General features: G+C 37.0%; 1 protein-coding gene across 2 annotated transcripts in view; it reads right to left on the reverse strand.

Annotated features, from left to right (window-relative positions):
- The window catches only part of RNF11 (ring finger protein 11), a 32,711-nt gene extending 10,672 nt beyond the window's left edge, over positions 1-22,039 (reverse strand). The window contains exons 1-2 of one of the 2 annotated variants that reach the window (XM_088128473.1): positions 21,499-22,039; positions 19,468-19,522 (exon numbers count right to left, since the gene is read on the reverse strand). In XM_088128473.1, the coding sequence (XP_087984599.1) occupies positions 19,468-19,522; positions 21,499-21,590 (147 nt within the window). In that variant the 5' untranslated portion in view covers positions 21,591-22,039. The remainder of the gene's footprint in view (positions 1-19,467; positions 19,523-21,498) is intronic. The other variant, XM_088128472.1, reaches the window with a different exon arrangement.
- Between the last annotated feature and the right edge of the window lie 395 nt (positions 22,040-22,434).

Raw genomic sequence — 22,434 nt, forward strand, 5'->3', positions numbered from 1 at the left:
ATTTAGAGGATTAGATTTGGTAGACAGAGTGCCTGAAGAACTATGGACGGAGGTCCGTAACATTGTACAGGAGGCAGCAACTAAAACCATCCCAAAGAAAAAGAAATGCAAGAAAGCAAAATGGCTGTCTGATGAGGCTTTACAAATAGCTGTGGAAAGAAGGAATGCGAAAAGCAAGGGTGAAAGGGAAAGATATAAGCAACTGAATGCAGATTTCCAGAGAATAGCCAGGAGAGATAAGAAGGCCTTCTTAAATGAACAATGCAAAGAAATCGAGGAAAACAATAGAATGGGGAAGACTAGAGATCTCTACAAGAAAATTGGAGATATGAAAGGAACGTTTAGTGCAAAGATGGGCATGATAAAGGACAAAAAAGGCAGGGACCTAACAGAAGCAGAAGAGATTAAGAAGAGGTGGCAAGAATACACAGAAGAACTATACAAGAAAGATCTTAATGTCCCTGATGTCCACGCTGGTGTGATCACTGACCTTGAGCCAGACATCCTAGAGAGTGAAGTCAAGTGGGCCTTAGGAAGCATTGCTAACAACAAAGCTAGTGGAGATGACAGTATTCCAGCTGAATTATTTAAAATACTAAAAGATGATGGTGTTAAAGTGCTGCACTCAATATGCCAGCAAGTTTGGAAAACACAACAGTGGCCACGGGATTGGAAAAGGTCAGTTTACGTTCCGATTCCAAAGAAGGGCAACGCCAAAGAATGCTCAAACTATCGCACAATTGCACTCATTTCACATGCTAGCAAGGTTATGCTCAAAATCCTACAAGCTAGGCTTCAGCAATACATGAACCGAGAACTACCGGATGTACAAGCTGGGTTTCGAAGAGGCAGAGGAACTAGAGATCAAATCGCCAACATTCGCTGGATCATGGAGAAAGCACGAGAGTTCCAGAAAAATATCTACTTCTGCTTCATTGACTATGCAAAAGCCTTTGATTGTGTGGATCACAACAAACTGTGGCAAATTCTTAAAGAGATGGGAATACCAGACCACCTTACCTGTCTCCTGAGAAATCTGTATGCGGGCCAAGAAGCAACAGTTAGAACCGGTCATGGAACAACCAATTGGTTCAAAATAGGGAAAGGTGTACGACAAGGCTGTATACTGTCACCCTGCTTATTTAACCTATATGCAGAGTACATCATGAGAAATGCCAGGCTGGAAGAATCACAAGCCGGAATTAAGATTGCAGGGAGAATCATCAACAACCTCAGATATGCGGACGATACCACCCTAATGGCAGAAAGTGAAGAAGAACTAAAGAGCCTCTTGATGAGGGTGAAAGAGGAGAGTGCAAAAGCTGGCTTGAAACTCAACATTAAAAAAACTAAGATCATGGCATCTGGACCCATCAATTCCTGGCAAATAGAAGGGGTAGAAATGGAAGCAGTAACAGACTTCATTTATTTGGGCTCCAAGATCACCGCAGATGGAGACTGCAGCCATGAAATTAAAAGACGCTTGCTCCTTGGGAGGAAAGCTATGGCAAGCCCAGATAGCATATTAAAAAGCAGAGACGTCACCTTGCCGACAAAGATCCGCATAGTCAAAGCTATGGTTTTTCCAGTAGTAATGTATGGCTGTGAGAGCTGGACCATAAAAAAGGCCGAGCGCCGAAGAATTGATGCCTTTGAACTGTGGTGCTGGAGAAGACTCTTGAGAGTCCCCTGGACTGCTAGGAGGTCAAACCAGTCAATCTTAAAGGAAATCAACCCTGATTGCTCATTGGAAGGATCGATAATGAAGCTCAAGCTCAGATATTTTGGTCACCTAATGCGAAGAGAGATCTCTTTGGAGAAGACCCTGATGCTGGGAAAGATTGAAGGCAAAAGGAGAAGAGGACGGCAGAGGATGAGATGGTTAGATAGCATCACTGAAGCAATGAGCATGAAACTGAGCAAACTCAGGGAGGCAGTGAAGGACAGGAAGGCCTGGCGCAATATGGTTCATGGGGTCACGAAGAGTCGGACACGACTTAACGACTAAACAACAACAACAACAACTATAGTATAAATTTGGGATAACAAAATTTCAGCTTTGATACAGATGCCAGACAACTGGCCATCTAATGCTTGATAAGAGTTCACATATACATAGATGCTATTGACATTCCCACTGCTCTTAGCATCCAGAATGTAACACCAAATGAAGCTGTCCTGCAATCCATGAGCAAATATACATTGCTGCTATAATCCAGTACCAAATTAGGTTTAAAACCATTTATGTTCTTAACAGAATTTATGTTTAATTGTAACTCTGCTAGGTAGCTGGAAGATGTTATTATTTTGTAAAGTCTTGGTGGTTTTAATTTAGTTCAGTATTTTCAAAAAACATTGGGTTTCTGAAGTTGAATTTGTAACAATTTTAAATCCTTTAAATTTACAGCACCACCATTTTCAAATTAATACTGCATTAAATATATTTAATAAATTAATCTGAATGTAGAACACACCCTTGAAAGTGAATTTAGAACTGGCAGCCACAACATAGAGCATTTTTGTGACATGATCTTAAGTCTGTTTATTCAATAGCATATTTAGTTACTTTTATTCTTTAGTGAGCATGATTAGAATTGAAATTACAAACCAAATTGTTATAATCTAACACATCTGTGAAAGCAATTTACTCTCTCCTTTTTTAACCCTTTGGCTATTTCTTCTTCAAGATACTGCATCTTCAAGCTGTAATATTGAACGTGTTATATATCTGAGCAAACACAGTTTTGATTCTCTAAACTAAGTATTGAGATTATGTATTTGGCTGTGCAAAGTAAGTTAGCACAAACCTTGGCTCTTGCTCTTTTTTGCCTGCCAAAAAGGTTTTGCCCGCCTGTGAGTTTTGCGCACCAATCGATTATGTCCACTTACTTCAACTGTCTTGCACTTTTTTTCCCACTGAACAGGTTAGATTAAGGTTAGGGTTATCAATTGATGGCTGACAGTTACCTCTGTGAATTTATGTACCCACGCTGTAATCACAACAAAGATATTGCACCAATTAATTACATCTGCAGCAGGCAAAAGTTTTCGGGCATGAGATTTTAACAACAGAAGTGAGCAAAAAAGGAACAATAGTCTAAACTCTCCTCAAAGCAAGGAAGTGGCCACATCCCAATAGACGTTTTCTGTGCATGCACACACACCCCAAAACAGCCAGGAAAAACCCATCTTTAAAGCAGCCATGCAAGCATTAGAAAGGATGCAGCTACTTTAATAATTTCAAGAAAGTTCCTTCATTCTCAGTAACATGCATTGCAAGGAGCCTCTTTCAAATGCTTTGGATAGCTGTATTACTAATGAGGCTGTTTGTGCCTAATGAATAAAACCAAGCTGTGAAGTGGATTTTTTCCCATGGGTGCTTGCTCTTGCAAATAAAATGGGGGGGGGGGGAACACCCCACAATGTCCAGCATCAACTTGTAAGCCAAGTATGATTCTCAAATAAAGATAATGTGCTGGCACCAATTTCATTACACTATTAAATTTTTTCCTCACATTTGGAATGGACAGATACATGAGAGATGCCAGACAGATATTGATTAATCTACAGAGGATGCTGTTTATAGACAAGGAAAGCACATGTGCCCCTATTCTGCATTTGTCTGTGTCCATCCATTCCTGGCCAGAAGTGATCATTTATTGATCTGAAGTGAACAACTAGGGTACATGCTTCAGGAGGCTTTGTTAAATTTCTTGACGCTGCCTCACTGGTGGGCCTTTACTCCATTTACAAGTCAGAAACCTAGTTTAAGAGCAACAAGGACCTCAAATTAAAGGCAATGCTGGCAAAATCTTATGTTGAAACTCTCTATAAATCTGAGGGCTGATTGATGGAGAAAATGCCTTCCTACACGAGGACGGAACCCCTTTTTCTTGTCGGCTTTTTTTCCCAGCAGTTAGTTCACGACCTCTGCCACTGTGGCCTGGCTAAGTGAAAAGAGAGTTTGGGCATCAGCTCCTAGAGAAATAAATGGCAGGAGATCAGCTCTCCCCTCCAGGGTTCTCCATGTATTCCTTAAACCAGGTTGCACTCCTGCACTATGTTTGCAATTTGGCAGATTCAGGCTTGAACAGTCAGATTTGTCATTACTATATTTCATTTGTGCGAAGAGAGATCTCTTTGGAGAAGACCCTGATGCTGGGAAAGATTGAAGGCAAAAGGAAAAGAGGATGGCAGAGGATGAGATGGTTAGATAGCATCACTGAAGCAATGAGCATGAAACTGAACAAACTCAGGGAGGCAGTGAAGGACAGGAAGGCCTGGCGCAATATGGTTCATGGGGTCACGAAGAGTCGGACACGACTTAACGACTAAACAACAACATATTTCATTTGGCCTCATAGGTTTTCCTCAGGACTGAGAACTTTAAAACATAACTAAACTGTTTTGTATTAGATTACAGCATTCCTTATCATTTTCTAAAAATAAATATTCTGGAACTGGAATTCAAGAAAAGTGGGCAAAAAAGGTTAAAGTTACCAAATTACCAAGAAGAGTGAACAGTGAAGATTGAAACCCTATTTTCCAGGAAATCAGAATCGGCCACGGCTTCTCTTTTTGAGCAAGATTTTAATATATGCCCTTGAAACCATCATACTGATGTCACGAATACCACAAATGTTTTCTAATTGCAGTTAGTAACCCTCACATGCAAAATCTTAATGTTTGTTGTTTCAAGACAGAAAAAAAATCCAGGACAGCTATTTATTTTCCTTAATTCATTATAACAAGTGAAAGATAGCAGAAGAAGTCCTCTATCTATCCTCTCCAGATTAGAAGTTATGTGGGAGCATAACTCCCATCATGCTCAGCCAACATTAAGACAAATGGGAGTTGCAGTTGCATCGTTCTCAGTCAAACAACACTTTATCACAGATACTATTGGTCTGAAAGTGTCATTCTCCCTTAGCTGTGCTTGTCATTCAACAGGTTATCCTTCCTTATTTTAAGTAAAGGCTTGTAACTCAATTAAAGAGATTATATTTTGCCTACAAGGCAAAGTTTCAATCCTAACCTCTGCAACCAAAACTGGGGAAATCCTCTGTCTGAAAGTGTTGACTATCCCTGCCGGTCACTGAATGTAGATCCTAGATGGATGGCTCAATTGTCTCACTCAGTATAAATAATATTCCTGTCGCTTACCCACCTCTCAACTCTGGATTGTACACAATATTCATTAGTACTGTGTATTAATAATGATTTTGTAATACTCTAAAAACAGGTCAATGTATCTTAGAAATTCATAATCCCCAAATAAAGATAATCTGAAGAATTAGTTTGCTCCATATAATAAAGTGATAAAACGCTCTGTGTTTCTTTAAGGATTTTCTATGTATAAATGCATTTTACATGTATAATGCATTTTCTATGTATAAAAGTTTTTAGTTAATACTATTTGCCTTAATTATATCAGATTATGCTTGAATATAGTTTGAAATGTATTGAAATTATTTTCAATTAAACAGAGTTATGAATAAATTCTATTTATTAGAATTTTAAATAGTTGAAATCTATTTCCTTATATAGTGCATTTTCATGACATGCTAAGGTACCATGTATAAATTACTTACCACATGAAAACACAGAGTCAGTGTAGGATACCATAGCTAGCTAATCCTTCTATTCCTCAGAGAATGTCCCAACCATCTTTTGGTTGGCTGACTGATTGACACTTCTTTCCTTTTCTCTTTTAAATGAAACTAAATAAAAGATGTCTGGTGGCCAATTAGGAACACTGTCACTTTGCATACAGTAAGAGAAGGGTGAATTATAATCGCACTCTCCTTTGTGTCTCTGAGTCACAATTGTGGGGTGAAAACAAAGCCAAAGCAGTGAAGATGCTATGTTCCTGCTGCTAATTCTGTATCTGTAGGCTGGAAGAAGGTTGACTCTCTATCCAGGCTTAGAGGATCAAGATGGAACTTATCATATCTGTTATTCTCATAAGAGATACCTGATTCTAAAGCAAAATTATTCATTCTACAAAATTGTGAAGAGTAATCTAACAAAACTAACAAAAAATAAGAAAGGATCTGGAAAATATTAGGAAGATGGCAAATTGCAAAAAGAGGCTAATCTTCAGCATGTCATCACAAGCAGAAGGGAATTATTATTTTGATCTTCAGCTAATAGAAGGTAGGTATGCAAAAGATCAAGAAACAGCATGGGAACAAAGCCAAAGATTGAATTTTCAGTTTCATAATAATTGAATGGTAGTTGTTTTCTTCCTCTTCTCCCATTCTTCCTTCCAATGTTTTTTAAATATCAAAGCAGTAATTACAAAGAGATCAGAATCTATTTTAATATACAAAACACCTTCCTGGGTCTTTCAATATATAATCCTTTATATAAAACCAATACAATGCCAATTTTTATTTTTATTTTTTTGGTCTTTTCTGAGTTTTGCCTCAAGTTCTGGATTTTCTTTCTGTCTACCATAGCTTGATTTCAGAAAGCTATGTTATACAAATAGACCCTCTAATATTGGCTATCCCCAATAATTAAAAAAAACAACACTAAAATGTTTTACAATCACATTCTAAATTTTCACACTTTTTGCCAGTTTGCCCAAACTAAAAAATACAGATCCTTGTATATTAATGCTGTTGCGCCCTGCAAGAAATCTATGGTATAGTTCACAATGCATGCTTAGTTATGATATGTTTAATAATGCATTATGGAAGAAGCCACAAGTTTCCCAGACCATTATGATTTGATTCACACAATAGGCTTTAAATATCACAAGATCTATTATATAAGCTTACTTTTGTAGGTTCCTAACATATCGTATTTTTACCAAAGAGAAGTGGTCATGGTGAAAAGATAAACGGGATATATACTAGGCTGTGAGTGAGCCTTCAGAGTTCCAGGTTTCCAGAAAGAGCATCATTTCCCCTGATAATTGTTCTCTATGTTTGGTTCTACTGTTTTGGGCCATGGAAGAGAGATCAGGAGGGCTGCTGGCTCTTACTATGCTCTTATTCTTGTATGCAGTTCGACCTTGACAACTTTAAGATGTGTGGACTTCAGCTCCCAGAATTGCTAAGGTTGAGAAACACTAAGTTAGAGGAAGATGTTATTCTATTTCCTATTAGTGTTTGGTGTTTTTAAAATTTTATTATATTTGTCTGTTGCCAAATTGGAAGTGCAGGTTGTTGTCTTGCTAGCTATGTGCTGCATGACTTTCCACAAATCAGCATGAACCTTTGGAGAGTGTTGTGTAGCATGGGCATTGAGTGCAATATGGCCTGGGGACCGATAATGCAACAGCCTGCAATAGCCATGTACGTTCTGTCAAAGCTGCTGATTTCTTTAAGATATAGTATAGGCTGTGTGTGCTGGGACAGGTTCTTAAAGCTAAGAAATGGGCCAAGAGATTTGCTACTATCTCACTGGATCACAAATCATGATAAATTGTAATGTGGTTTTAACTTAGCAAGTTGTGTGAAGCCAACCGTTATGGTTCATACAACATGATTATGATTTATTGCTTGGTATTCATATGATACTTGTGGCCAGTTAGGCAGACAAGGGGTTAGCACAATGTGTAACTGCAGTCAGTGTGTATCTAGTGAATGAATTAGCACTTGTTTTTTTTTTTAATCTCTTTCTTGCTTTCTGTATATTCCTGGTGGACTTTCACATTTCGTGGGTGTGAGTGTGCAGCTACAGTTGTGATAGCCTTGGCCTTTTGCCTTTACCAGCAATGGACCTTCATTCCACTGATTGAGACAAACAACCATGACCGTTCTACTTGATGGTGCTCTTTGTATACTTGTCTTCCATCGCATACAGTTACTGATTCCTTTCCGACAGAACCCTAAATCATAGGTTATTTCTACAATGATTGTAGCACTGTTCTACATTTAAAACTTCTACCTCTACTGTTTTATTTCTTCTCCAGATGACAGTCTAATGAGCATATACAACCTCCCCACACAAAAATAAGAAAAGTTACAGAAGTAAAACAGCTACTGTACAGTGATATTTACTGACATGAACATTCATAAACTATAAAGAAGTAACAACCTCAAAGTGGATCCAATGATATGAAATACAGGGTTAAATTAATATTTATGGCTTCAGTGGATACCTTCATTTTTTGTTGTTTTTCACAAAGAAAACTTAGAATACATAGTTTATCTTTGCAAAACAGAAATTAAGTAGCATTTCAATTGCTCTTATAAGAGCTCCAGAGTCATATATATGTTTCTTACTCCAAGGGGTGACATGATTATCTGGATGTTTGTTACCTGACCTCAGTTTTTCATCTCATTTTAGATTTGGAAAACAGAGTTTTTAATTAATATATACAGTTATAATTCTGTTTATTGTTATGTATTGTACTTTATGTAATTACTGAATTTATCTGTAATTTATTATTGTTAACTGCTTAGATTAAACAGTAAAGAAATCTTATAAAGAAAGAAAGTTACTTAAAATAGATTTTTCAAACTGCTGGATAGCCAAAGCCAGTCTAAACTTTGTAAAAACTTCAAGTAATATCAAACAGGTAGATGAATACTAAAAATCAAGTTCTGAAATCTGCCATTACACTGGATATATAATGGAATGTTTTATAGATAAGAGAAGCTAAGTTTATGGATATGTTGTTATTATATAAAGGAGTATATTGTGCCCATATTTTTTCCATATCTCAAGATTGTCTTGTACCTTCTTTGCCAAGAAACTAAGCATTAACATCTTAATATGGGCTAGTTTTTATATTCATGATGTCTAATATGTATGACAAAACCATTTAAACAAGTTATTTCCTGCATTTCAAAGTAAAGTTCCACAAAGTGGAATATTATTTGGGTTATAATATGACTATCCATGCAACTGAAAATATTGGAAACTAACCAAAAGAGGGTGAGAAAGTTGTTAATGAACCATACATCTCCTTGTTACAACCTATTGCTTTTTGCACTTCAATTATTGCACAGCATGTTCCTCTCATTCCAAGATAATATCCTAGGGACTATGCCAGCCAGCTGAGTTTTCACCCTCAGCTGCTCACCAGTGCTGCTTCTTCACCGGGTTCCTGTACTCACCAGGCGTGATAAGTTTTGTTTTATCTTGCAAAAGTTCCCATATAAGGTTTCACTGGGAAACCTACTTTAACAACATAACGTAGGTCCAGGGCCCAAGGACAATCTGGAGGTTATATTTCATTAATGAAGTGCAAGCCTTTGAAATAATAATCTAAAGAGCTAAGAAACTGGAGCATAGACAGGGATAGATCACAGGATATAATGTGGTGTATCTATGGCAATTGCATAAACAGACATTATTGTCTGCATGGCACTCTTTTTTTGCCACCTGATTCACTCTGTCTGTATAGGCTACAATGATTTCTATGAAATAAATACATACTTAGGAGATAACAAGGATCATAACATGATACTCTAACACTTAATAAAGCGTTTTACTCATTTATTTGTGTTATTTGGCTATTAGCGCTCATAAACAGGAAAATGTCCTGATTGCTATTGATTAAAACAAAGAAATAGTTAATAAAGGTATAAAGGTATAAAATGCCAGGTCAATAAAGGCTGACATATATTCTCTTTCACCTTGCAGTAATTAAATACAGGAAGGCAGGGGTGCTGCTTCATGCAACACATTTTAAAACAAGTAGGTTTTTGGCTGTTTATAATAAACTGACAGAAAAAACCCTAGAAAAGTTTGCCACTGCACTGGCCCTTCTATATCTGCAATAAATTATTGTATACTGTATGACAAGACTGCACTATATTTCTGTTTGTGATAAGCCAATGCTTGTCTCTGCAAGCAGTGACTGTGCAATTTTAATTCCCAGGGCATGCGTCCAGGAATGATTTCATTTAAATATTAACCACTTCTAATACAGATGCCAAGTTTGCACTGAAGATACACAGAAGAAACAGAAGCTATGTTAATCACAGGCTGATCATTAAAGCTGCACTGTACTTTGGACACAAAGACAAAAAGATGCCTTACTGCTCCCAAGTCTGCATTACTAAATACATTCTGAACTGGTTAAATTAGGACTGATTATGTATTTTTCAATTCACTGTAAAAATTATAGATAAATATGGCACGTGAAGGATCTGATCACATACAAGTGTTTGTGTACGTAGTCTCATCTTACATCATTTTTAAGTCAAATGACTTTTAGTTTACGCACACACACACATGCACACACTATATATTGAGAGAGAAATATAAAATATACTGATTTTTTGATAACAAGGATAAAAAAGATACTTTTTAGGTAAGAAACAACCATTGGAGTAGTATCTACCATGGTGTGTTATCAGGTGGATCATATTCAGTAACAGAAAGAGAACTTCTACTTTGATTCAAAAGAAATGCAAGGGTTGTGTTCTGCGTTAATTTTTCACTAAACTAACGATAGCTAAGAATTACTTTTGTGATTTTTGTATATTTACTGCTTGTATGCAGGCAGATTTTCAGAAGAATTCGAGTCTTGTCACTCATGAAGTAGCACCATGTATTAATTTAAGCAACTCCAATGTATTATGTATGAAAATACTGAAATACTCTGATGTTTGGAATAAGAAACCTAATTTAAAAAGTCTAATTTGCAGCTAGTACCTTGTTTCTTCTGCGTTCAAGCTGAAGGCGTACCAAGTAGCAGGCCAAGTTTTAAGTGGCTGTGGTTGACAGAATCTAAATAGGCCATATCAATGCAGCATGAAGCAATGTCAAAAATAAAAGCTTAGCACCTACCACCTAAAACTAGAGATATATATCAATTCTACTAGTCCAGGTCCTCAGGCCTATTCAGATGTTATACTCATGTCCTGCAAACAGTACTTTGCAAACTTAGAATACCGACTTCTCCCCTGTGAATGTGAATTTGTATCTTTTCCATCCCTGTTCAACAGATCCAGTCAAAATGCAAGGCAGAGCTCTGTGCTAAGATATGACTTTTGTTCATTTCCTATTAAAAAAAAACAGCAGCACCTGGAATTGCACTGCAAGTAGTACTGTACATTCAAAATTCTTCCACGCTTATAAGAGGGTAGCCAATACAGTGATTTGTATATCTACAAAAAACTCTATATGCCTCAAGTCATTAAGAGCCATATGTTATGCTTCATACAATATATGCTGCAACTGCTAAAGCATTTAGGAATTCAACAGGGCTATTACATCGTAAACCAAGAATAAGTCCACCGCATACAAATTGTTACTAGAGACAAAACATGGATTATTGTCCCACTTCTCCACTAGTTTGGGAACTGCAGTCTTAGCCACCTATCTAATCTAAGCATTTTGGCACAATATTTGAAATTTGGGAAATAAAATTTAAGATATTTTATCTTAAATTAAGAAATGATTGAAAACAGATGCTCTGTAGCAAGCTGCAAAGAAGCTATAGTTAGCCAGGAAATAATCGTTCCACTGAAGCTGGAATTCAACCAGTACATATTGTTAGAATACACGAAGGGAATTTTACAAGTTCAAAAAACATGTGTCACTTTGGCTATAAATTCATCTGCCAATATATATTTTCCACACAGCAGAAAAATAAAATCTTATGATAGTTTTTGGTACGGGAGCTGTAGTTCTGTTTTATCTACAGGTAGTCCCCAGTTTAAGAAGGAGTTCAGTTCCCAGTTTAAGAACAAGTTCTGTTCCTAAGGTCTGTCATTAACTCAAATTTGTATGTAAGCCAAAACAGTATTATTGTATAATACTGTATAAGTAGTATTGTGTAATTAACTCAAATCATTGTATGTTTAACTCAAATTTTGCTATAATAGGTTCCGTCCTTAATTTTAGGTCATATGTAAACCAGGTGTCCCTAACCCAGGGACTACCTGTATTCAGTATCAAACTAAAAGACTCACGGATGCCTGAAGAAGTCACATGAAAAGGCAGATGGGGTTAATAAATATGATACAGAAGTTCTATGCAAAGAAAAGCATTAATGAGATTTGTTTTTACCTTGATTTTCCTCAGCACGGTCAACCTGAGTCTGCTACATTCTTATTTGAGGCTAGGAACTTCTTAGAATTGATTTTAAACTTAATTATGAAATATACATATATAACACAAATCAAACAGATTGAGGTAAATGCTTGGATATTAATATCTCTCTTTAAAAAAATACTGAATTCTTGTAGTCACTGACCTACTCTGTGAGTATTAATCATTCACTGAGAAGAAAGTTGCATATATTGCAAACATTAAAACTGGGACTTTATAAGATGGTTTCAGTTGTTGCAATATCCATAGTATCATTCAAAACGGTGACTGAAATAAGCGGCAAGACCAGCAAGGACATTATCAAGTTTCGATAAACTCTGTAAATTTAGTTTTTAAAACCGATTATGTTTCACATAATAGATGCAAGAAAAAAGATTATAAATAGTTCCTCCCTCTCTTCTCATACTGAGGAATAGAAACGAAGACACAAGGGTTGGATCAAAGCCACAGCTATTCAAACATCATTTAAGAACAATTATGGAAGCTCCTTTGTGGCTATATACGCTGATAAGTAGTGAAATGTACACAATGATGCATATTATGGGTGGGTCTTACAAGCAATTTGAGTATACAAGACCAATATAAACATGGATAGGGCAGTTATTACTGTTTGGGAGGATATACAATACTCTCTTTTGGTTTTAATGTCATCCTCCTTTGAACAGCTACAACTCAGCTATAATCTGGTCAATAAAAACATATTGTTATTGTTGCTGTCTTGTCTGCGCAATTATGTTTTACTACGTTATGTTTTTAATTATGTACTTGATATTATGTAAGCTGCCCAGGGTCTTTTTGGAATTGGGTGGCTTTAACAAATCTAAATAATAATAATAATAATAATAATAATAATAATAAAATAAATAAATAAATAAATAAAATAATATTGCTTAATTGAAGGCTTCTTATATGAAAGAGCTAAAATATAAGGTAAATTGGATCCAACAAATCAATGATATCAAATGCTATCTCAAAATAATTCAATGCCAATCAACACATCTGATAATAAAATGTATACATCAGTACATTACCTGAGTGAAATTTTAGATTGTATCCTCATTGCTCGTAGCAAAAACCTAACTGTAGCTTAATAATAAATTCATTTATATTGGTGGCAGGGGGAGAGAATGATGATGCATGATATCCAAATGGTTTTCCAGGATACAAAATGATATTTGGGAGGGAATTACTGTTGTAATTTTCTCTGAGCCACAGGGATGTAATCTTTTGGAGCCTGTGGCAATGGTAGCTTCAATATTACAGATGCTGAAGAATATAAAGCCCTGCTACACTCATTTTGATCAGATAGGAAAGAAAGGAAAGAGCAATGTTCTCTTTGTCTCCTCTTATAAATCCTAACATTGATGTTAGTGGGAGCTATTTATTCTACACTCAGTGGTTAGACAGTGTAGATTTGTTGCTGCTTTGGGAGCATTTATGGGAAGAAGACATCTCCTGGATATCCTCTTGTAAGGGCTTCATTCTCCACCCTCTCAGTGAGAGATCTGATGTCTTATTTTCCTGAGATGCCTTCCCAGGAGAGCTGAAGGTATTACTCTGGACCAATAATTAGTAAAACTGGTGTGAAGAGGGAATCATGCTTTCTATAAGTGGTCCCATCAGGAGACTAGCCACAGCATTTTGTACCAGCTGATTCTCAAAACAATCTCACATACAACTTGTTACAGCAGTTGAGATACAACTAAATCATATGTCACTGTGTCCTGATACAACATTGAAGGGAATAGGCAAAGCTATTAAAGAGCACAATCAGATCAGTTCAGGTGACATGTGGATTTTATCCAACCTTACCATATAGTCATGGTTCTTTGATGGAGACGGTTACTCAACGTCTGCCAACACCCAATGATTCAAGAGGAACTTGGCTTGACAAAGGGTTATTAGTCCTGTCACAGGAAACATGTTATTTTCAAACAAGATAGTTCACATTATCATATTCCTAATGTTTGGATTGATAGGCGGGATTTCTTATTTCTTAAACCAGCATGTAATCTTCCCATTATATTTGAAACTTATCATTAGATTTTTAAATTAAAAATGTATATACTGAAGTACTTTTTGCCCACATGTCCCACTGAGAAAGCTTTTCAAGATAAGCTTTCACCAACTTGGGTGTCCTCCAGATATAAGACTACAATCCCCCAAATTCTCAGCCACTACATCTGAAAAATGCCTAGTTTGCAGACACTACTCAATGCAGTTTTCTGCATCATGGTAGGAAATATAATGTTACTTAATATTTCTTAATGCTTGAAGCTGCCATAAAATAGTTTGTTGAAATCACATTCTAAGTACATTTACTTAATATTTAAATGATTTTAGGATACATGCAAATAAGAGAGAAATAATCATTAAAAATAATGTTTTTTCAAAAAAAATTTTTGTAGTACACAGAATACTCACTATTAGTAATTTAGATCCTGTATATGCATTTAAACTGATTTGAAAGTTGGAAGGCCTTTTCTATCTTTGGCATCTTGCAGAAAACCAAGTTGTTGTATAACTGTAACAGTAACTTCACAAGTTTACCAGTGCTGCATACAGGTATCCTTTGTATGACAGTAATCTCAAATTCTATGAGTTTGACACTAAAAAGGTACTAAGATATAATAATCGTAATATTAATGACCGTATATTCTGAAAATGATTGTCATTAGTTAGAAAATTGGATGGAAAACACAGACTAAACAAAATGGGCCAGCAGAACATGGTCAGAACAATCTGTATGACTAGGATTCCTGACTGTTTCCCAGGACCTTATTACAATTTCTCTTCAGGTTTCTTCACGATGCATATCTATTTAGTTATTTATATATGTATTAATTTCCTTTATCTGCATGCTGCCCATTCCTGAAGGCTCTGAGCTCTAATCAAAATAATCTCAGCTGAGGCCCAACAGCAGAGAAGAACAGGAACAAGACAGAGGATTTCAAAGCGATAATTCATGGATCTTCTTACCTACAAATGTGGAGCTTCAGATAGTAATGAAGAGCACAGAAAGAGGAAATGGCACAATAAAAAAGCAATCCAAACCTCCTCCCTGTAGATCATATGCTGACTGCCCTCCCACCTAGACTTGGAAAGAGTTACTTGGATTCCTGCCCAATATGGCAACAAGAGGATTTTACTGGCATGGAAGACCCCATTGAAGGTCTTGAAGATGAAGATTTTTTTAACAGTTTTCATATTATTTCAGACTTAGTCTTTAAGGAGGAGATTATTCCAAACTTCATCTTTAAGGATGTTTGTATTGCCCCTTTCGCTACAAAAAAGAAAAAAGTTGTACAGGTACAGTATCAAGTTTAGAGAACCTGGCCAAAATAACATGAGATGATGTAAAAATGAAAATATTTCTGCTTAGTCAGAGCTGCTGATTTTCTTCCCAAGTCATCCAGAGATGCCACAGATAACAGCACTTGAGCATGTCAATACATGGGATGAGGAAGAAGGTCTGATACATTCATTTAAAAGCTGCCACAAATGAATCAAAAGGACATCATTTCTAGACTAGATACCCTAAAGAGCTCCTTTAACAACAATTTATGAATACTGCAGCCCTGTTACAAACAACAACATTACAAAGATGGATAGAAGAGGCTTTAAACAAGGTAGATGGACCCACAGAAAGCAAGATACAAAGTTAATGACTTAAAGATCCTGGCAGATGATCTATCTGAAGCTGAGAAAATTAACTTCCTTGGAGACCTACCAATGTATGAACAAAAGGAAATTACATTGAGTCCTGACAGTTCCCATGCTCAGATGCTAATGCGTAAACAAGACCTCTTAAGGATCTTGTACCCTCAGTTTGAAAGCTCTAATGACCTGATCACAAGTGAACCAGAGAAATTTGAGATTTCCTCTAAACTGCTGCAGGAAAACACACAATTATGTTATGTATCTGATTCTTTTGAATGGATTTGTTTCATCAGCTATTGCAGCCATTCCTAACACAACAGCAGGTAGCGTTAAAGGAGGTCTTGCAATCCTCATTTCTACCAAATTAAAAATACCTATTGTAGAGTTATAAAATGGTGGGGATTTGCAATCTCCAGATTGACCAGATTTGAACACCAGGGTCTCCTAATCACAAATGTTTACATTCCATCTCAAAACACCCAGTCACAAGTAAATGTGGTGTAGCAAAACTTAGAAACCTATATTGCAATTTTCAGTAAGTTCTACCCAAATATTGATTTTGTCATAGCAGATTTAAATGTTAGGTTGGGACTACAGATGAAGCCCTCTACTCCCATTTCAGGGTCACCCTCTCTCACCAAATCGGAGAATATCATCCACTGATCTGTCAATCCAAAGATGTAAAATCAAATTATGTTGGGCTTTGTTTAGCCAAATTTACATACTGCTTAAATCTCTTAAATGGGGCTATTCATGGTGACTATTCTGGGAGTTCATTTGGGCCAGTCACTCTCTCTCAACAAAACCCACCTCACAGGGTTGTTGTTGTGGGGAACAAGAAAGCAGAAGTATTAAGTATGTTCACCACCCTGAGTTAGATATAAAAAGGGATAATAATAATAATAATAATAATAATAATAATAATAATAATAATCGTCGTCGTCCAGACTTGGTTCTACTTCCACAGATGTAGGCATTACCTCCCATCAATTAGCCCAGTGTTTCTCAATCTTGGCAACTTGCAGGAATGTGGACTTCAAGTCCCAGAATTCCCTTGCCAGCATGCTGACTGGGGAATTCTGGGAGTGTAACTAAGCTGCCAAAGTTGAGAAACAGTGAATTAACCCATCCACTGCTCCATTTTTAAATAGACCCTCAAGTAGACAGCGACCATTTCCCAGTCACCATTAAATTCACATTAATCTCACAAGAAACCTACATCAGTGTCTTATTTACAACTATTTCCCCAGCTTCTCAGGGCTGCTTAACAGTTATCTTGCCACCTCTGTTCTTTTTCAGTTTTGTGTTGTTCTCTTGTTTTAATGTTTTTAACAATTTGTAAACAGCCCAGAGTCACGGGGAGTCAGGTGGCATATCATTTTTTAAATTTTTTTATGATGATGATGATGATGATGATGATGATGATGATGATGCCATTTCTCCTTTGTGTGCAAATATTCCATCAGAAGCCTTCCCCCATTTTGACAACTCCTAAGAAAATAAGCAAAAACAACCCCTCCAAAAACCCCACTAACCTTGTAAGGGACAAACAAAATAAAAATACAAAGGCATGTGTCCAGCAATATATCCTAACATTCATAATATTCTTTCCTCCCGGGCTAGATGGAAAGCCAATGGAGAGGAGAATCAGAGGTATGAACCACATCTTCCCTCCATATTTGTCAAATGTCTGAAGATGATATAACTGAAAAATACATTATTTGTTTATATTTGTTTACTAGTACTTTATATCTACCTTCAGCATACCATAATTAAGTAGTGACAGAGGTTAACCTGATTCTGCAGATGTCAGGCCCATGAATATCTGGGATGATTTCAGTGCTATGTTTTTATAAAGTTATTTGTTACTCATTTATAGATTATAAAAACAGTGAGGCTTATGTGAATCACAATAAATAGGGAAGTGGTATGATTTAATTCATCAAACTTTCAGATGCTTCACTAAATACCCATTGTCATAATTCTGAAAGAGTATAAAAATCATCAAAAATAAAACAGAAAAAAGAAAGCAGCAAAAAAAAAAAATCAAAACATAGGGGACAAATGAATTAAAAGCAAAAATCAGAGATGATTCTAAGAAGCAATCCAAAATTATGGTACTCGAATCCTATAAGCTAACTCACTAGGAAATAATTCTAATCTAACATAAGATTTACTTATAGATTTATGATTTAATTGTGAGTAAATATGCATTGGATTTATGTATTTTCTCCACTGCTAGCATAAAGTTATCTATGATGCTTTAGAAGAACTGTCATGAACATTCTACCACCTTAAGGAACCTCTTGATAATGAACCAAGTCTATAATCCATAAAAAAGGGGACAAAAATTAGAATTGGATTATATTGTTTTTTTTAAACAGAGCTCTAAAAATCAGAGTTCAGTAATGCAGAATGATAAATATCTTATTTTTACTATAAATACAAATAACATTCAGTTTGTATTAGTAATATGCCCTGAAAAAACATGATTTAATTCATCAAACTCCAAGATGCTTGATGTCATAATTCTGAAGGAGTAAAAAAATCATCAAAAATAAAACAGAAAAAAAACAGCAAAAAAATAAAAACATAGGAAAAAAATGAATTAAAAACAGAAATCACAAATAATTCTAAGAAGCAATCCAAAATTGTGGCGCAGTTCTGAAAATAACATACCTTGATATTCTGCATCTGTTGGTAGCTGTTCCAATGTTGGGAATGTTAAAAAATTCTTTTTATAAATGGCAGCACACAGCCTGTTGCTTTTTAAAGCTATAAAATGTTACTCAACAATATGCAATACTTTTGCCTTACAGTGCATTACTAAATATATTTAATCCAAATTACCACTGATCTTAACATTTACACTACTTCCATGAAGCTATTGTCCCATTCCTATGTATGTTTACCTGCAAATAAGTTTTAATAAGCTCAGTAGGGCTTACTCCCTTATATATGCATATGATTGCAGCCATAGTAATCTAACGCACAAGGTAAAATCTACTGAGTTGAAGGGGATTTACTCAAGTTAAAATGCACAAGAATTCCTCTAACATAGCATAAACCTGTGCATATTAATTCGCTGTTTTCAGTGAAGTTTACTTTCAGTAACATGACAGAATTATTAAGGCATATATCTGTAGCTATGAGATCAGGGCTTCAAACATCCAGACAAGCACTAGAAATACTGGTAACTCTAGAATATCCCACAACAAGATTTACTTCTGGGCAAACATGCATAGGAGTATAATGTTAGAGTTACACAGTACACCAGTCATCATTCTTTCATTTATCTGTCAAATTACTCAGATAAACAAATCAACTGTAGCTACTGCATATTTAGTATTAGCGTACAAAATAACTGAATGTATTAAGCTGAATGCTTCCTGTAATTTGTTTACTATAAATAATCTAAACTTCTTGAAATACTTTTACACCCTGATGAAAATACATGAGGATGAATTCTTCAGTAGTTGACCTAGTGTAGCATATATGCATGCCCAAGTACACGCATGCAACAAAATACAAACTTAGAAGCTTAAATGTGGTTTAGTGGTAGAGACTCCATTAGGTGGAAATAAATGATGAACTTCAAATGCACAATATTTTGTACATGCATGGGTAATTTCACTGGATTCTGACTGCTGTTCTTAGCAGCAGCATTATGGAAGACTGTGTAAGAAATATATAAGGGCTGCAATCCTATGCATACTTACTTGGAAATATAACTCACTGAACTCAACAGGATTCTGAGTATATATTTAGGATGTGAGTACAATTCACCTCTGAAGACCGGTAGCTCATCAATAGTTTCCCAAGAAAACTTCTATCCCATATCCTGAAAAAATAAGCAAGCATTGAGAATAAATCAAGACTTCATAAATCTTTAATAAAATCTCTAAGCATTATTGCTTAGATTTTCAGCATATATTTACTGATTTTCTAGTGCTAAGGACTGAATCTAGGATAATACACTATTGTGCATTAATTCTTTTAAAAAAGGGGGGCGCTGCAGCATTTACAGTGCTGAACCAGGATCTGGAAGATCTAGATTGAGATGTTTACTGAAAGAACTTTGGGGCAGTCATGATCTTGCAGCCTCATCTTCTTCACAAGGAAGGAAGAGAACCAGCAATGTTGTTGAAAAGGTAGGATATATACATAGTATAAATTATTATCCATACAGGAAATGAAAATGCAGTGCCATTTTCTAATCAGTGCAGAAATGGAATTGAGATAGATTGGTCATTGAAACTCCATGATTAAATAGAAGATCTTCACTGAGCAGAAGGGAGCAGAGAAACAACCTTCACAATCCTCACACCTTTTGCAGTTCTCTTGGGTCATGTCTCATATTTTTCAATAACAGCGTCCCCCCCCCCCGCCTTCCACAGCAATATTTAAGGAGGAACATGAGCTGCAGAGAGAAGTGATTGTGAAAATGGACTTTCTACCCTCTTCCTCTAACATAAGCAGAATTCCACTTATCACTACTCTGATCCAATCCACTGATCATATATTTTAAGAGTAGCAAAACAAGCTTATGAAGAATAGCACAAGGTAAGAGCACCAGGTAAGAGAAGAAGAAAGAAATAAGAAAGAGAACAAGGTAAGAGAATGGTAGAAAATCAAGAATAAGATGTTTATTCTCTATGCTTGATATCAGTTATAACAGAGGAAATAAGATATATAGCCACAGAAATCCCTAAATTACGTGCTATCATTAAGATTGCAAATTTCAAAAGCCTAATAAAGGAACTGAGATGTAAGATTGTGTGTGTGTGTGTGTGTGTGTGTGTGAGTGAGAGAGAGAGAGAGAGAGAGAGAGTGTTATTGCTTTAACAAGGTAATGAGATAGAAGCAACACCAGACAGTGATGTCACTCTGTGTAGAAACAAAGGAAGCTGCCCAGGCTGAAAAACTAGAACCTCCTTTTATGACCCAGATAAAGAAATTATGTCTGAAATGACAACTACAAATTCCTAGAATTAAATACCAGATCTACCCAACATTATAATCAATTAAATGCAATCTTAAACATACTTACTTGGAAATAAAATTCACTGACACTAAAAGCTTCATTTCAAGAGAAGAATAGTTAGAATCTGATACATCCTAATTCATCTCAGACATTTGCTTTTTTTTAAAAGATCTGTATTTTGCCCAGTATTTCAAGCTTAAGTGGCTTATATTTTGTCCTTTAAAAGGGAAACCCAGTGTATAAAACTACAAACATGCTTGTATTTTTAATACAGTACTGAAAAGCAAACAAGGGATACAAAAGAAAGAAACAAAGAAAGACTCCTCCACCAGACTGAAGGAGGAGGTTTAGATGAGAGAGATCTGGCCAGATGTCAAATTTCAAGCCTCAGGAATAGAGTACTAGTGGTAACCATATGTGACAGGAAGCCCCTAATTACTTTTGTTTGCTCATTGGTGATCATTTATTCCAAAACCGGCAAGAGAATAAAACAAACTTTTGTTTTTAAAATTAAACACTCACACCCACGAAATCAACGGATGGAAATCTGCATCGGTACATTAGCGTTTGTAATTTGATTATGTGCCCTTCCCGCTGAATCTGTGGTCAAACGTGCACCACAGGCGCCCAAGCTGTTCTCCCGACCACCGCGGTTACCTTCTCTCTCTCTGTCTCTCTCTCTTGAATGTCAGTCCTTAGGGTGTCACGACCTTCTTTCTCGTTCCTGCTGTAACCGATCAACGCGGCTACCCCGTTAGGAAATTTCCCCTCGCTGAATTTCTTTCTCCCTGCCAGCCCCAACCGGGACCGTCCTTTTCGATTTCCCGCAATACCTGATATGGCGGCGGCGGCTCCTGATCCGGTTCAGTCCCATCCCCGTAGCTGGCCCTGTCCGACTGGGACTCGTGCAGCAGGGAAATATCATCCGAAGTGGGGGATTTCAAGCAATTGCCCATCTTCCCCAAAGGGAAGTGGGGGGCCTCCTCCTTCTCAGAGACACAATGGCAGCTCCGGGCGACAGCGGCCGCTCTCCTTCGGCCTTTCCTGGGCGGCAGCGGCGGCGGCGGCGGCAGCGGCGGCAGCAACCCAGTACTGGAAGCTCATGCCAGCTCCCTACCCGACCTAAGCGGCTTAGCCTCTAGTCCGCTCGCCCCAAGGGGTTGCCACCTCTTTCTCGCCTTCCGTCAGAATGCCCAGTCACCGCTCTAGCACCGAAACAGCAGCAGGGAAGACTCTGGGAGGCTTCGGCTCTCGGGCACCATCGGGGCCTCAGCCCAGGGCTTCTTTGGACCTCTGGGAGCTAAGAGGAAGGGGGAGGCGGCGTCCAGGTATACAGAGCCCGTTTCCTCCCTAAGCCTAAAGCGACGTTCTTCTTCCTGGTCACCAGCCGTCTACGCAGCGAGCTTTGTCAGACTGGCCTCTCTAGCTCCTCCTCCTGCGTTGATGCCAGCAGCCGCTACGGGCCTGGTTTCGCTCACCACATGATTAAATCCCACCTTCCCTTCGAGCCAAAGGGAAATGGGCACCCCAGGATCTAGATTTCTGAAAACAGGTTCTCGTGACTGTGCTGGGAGAGGTATTCCTTCCGTATACCGAAATAGACCACAGACTAATTTTGTAATTAAAAAATAGGGTCTCGGCAGACCTTAAGTTGTACATTTATTTTGGGGACATTGTATTTCCTAAAACATTTGGCAAGTTGTTAAACGATTGGTATATTAACTCAGCCAAATAGTAAAAGATTAATCCTTTGCATATTTACTCAAAAG

This window comes from Python bivittatus, unplaced genomic scaffold (assembly GCF_059951505.1).
Source record: "Python bivittatus isolate LINGU-HERP-01145 unplaced genomic scaffold, Pbiv_v1 ctg000700_np1212, whole genome shotgun sequence".
In the NCBI taxonomy this organism is placed as follows: Eukaryota; Metazoa; Chordata; class Lepidosauria; order Squamata; family Pythonidae; genus Python; species Python bivittatus.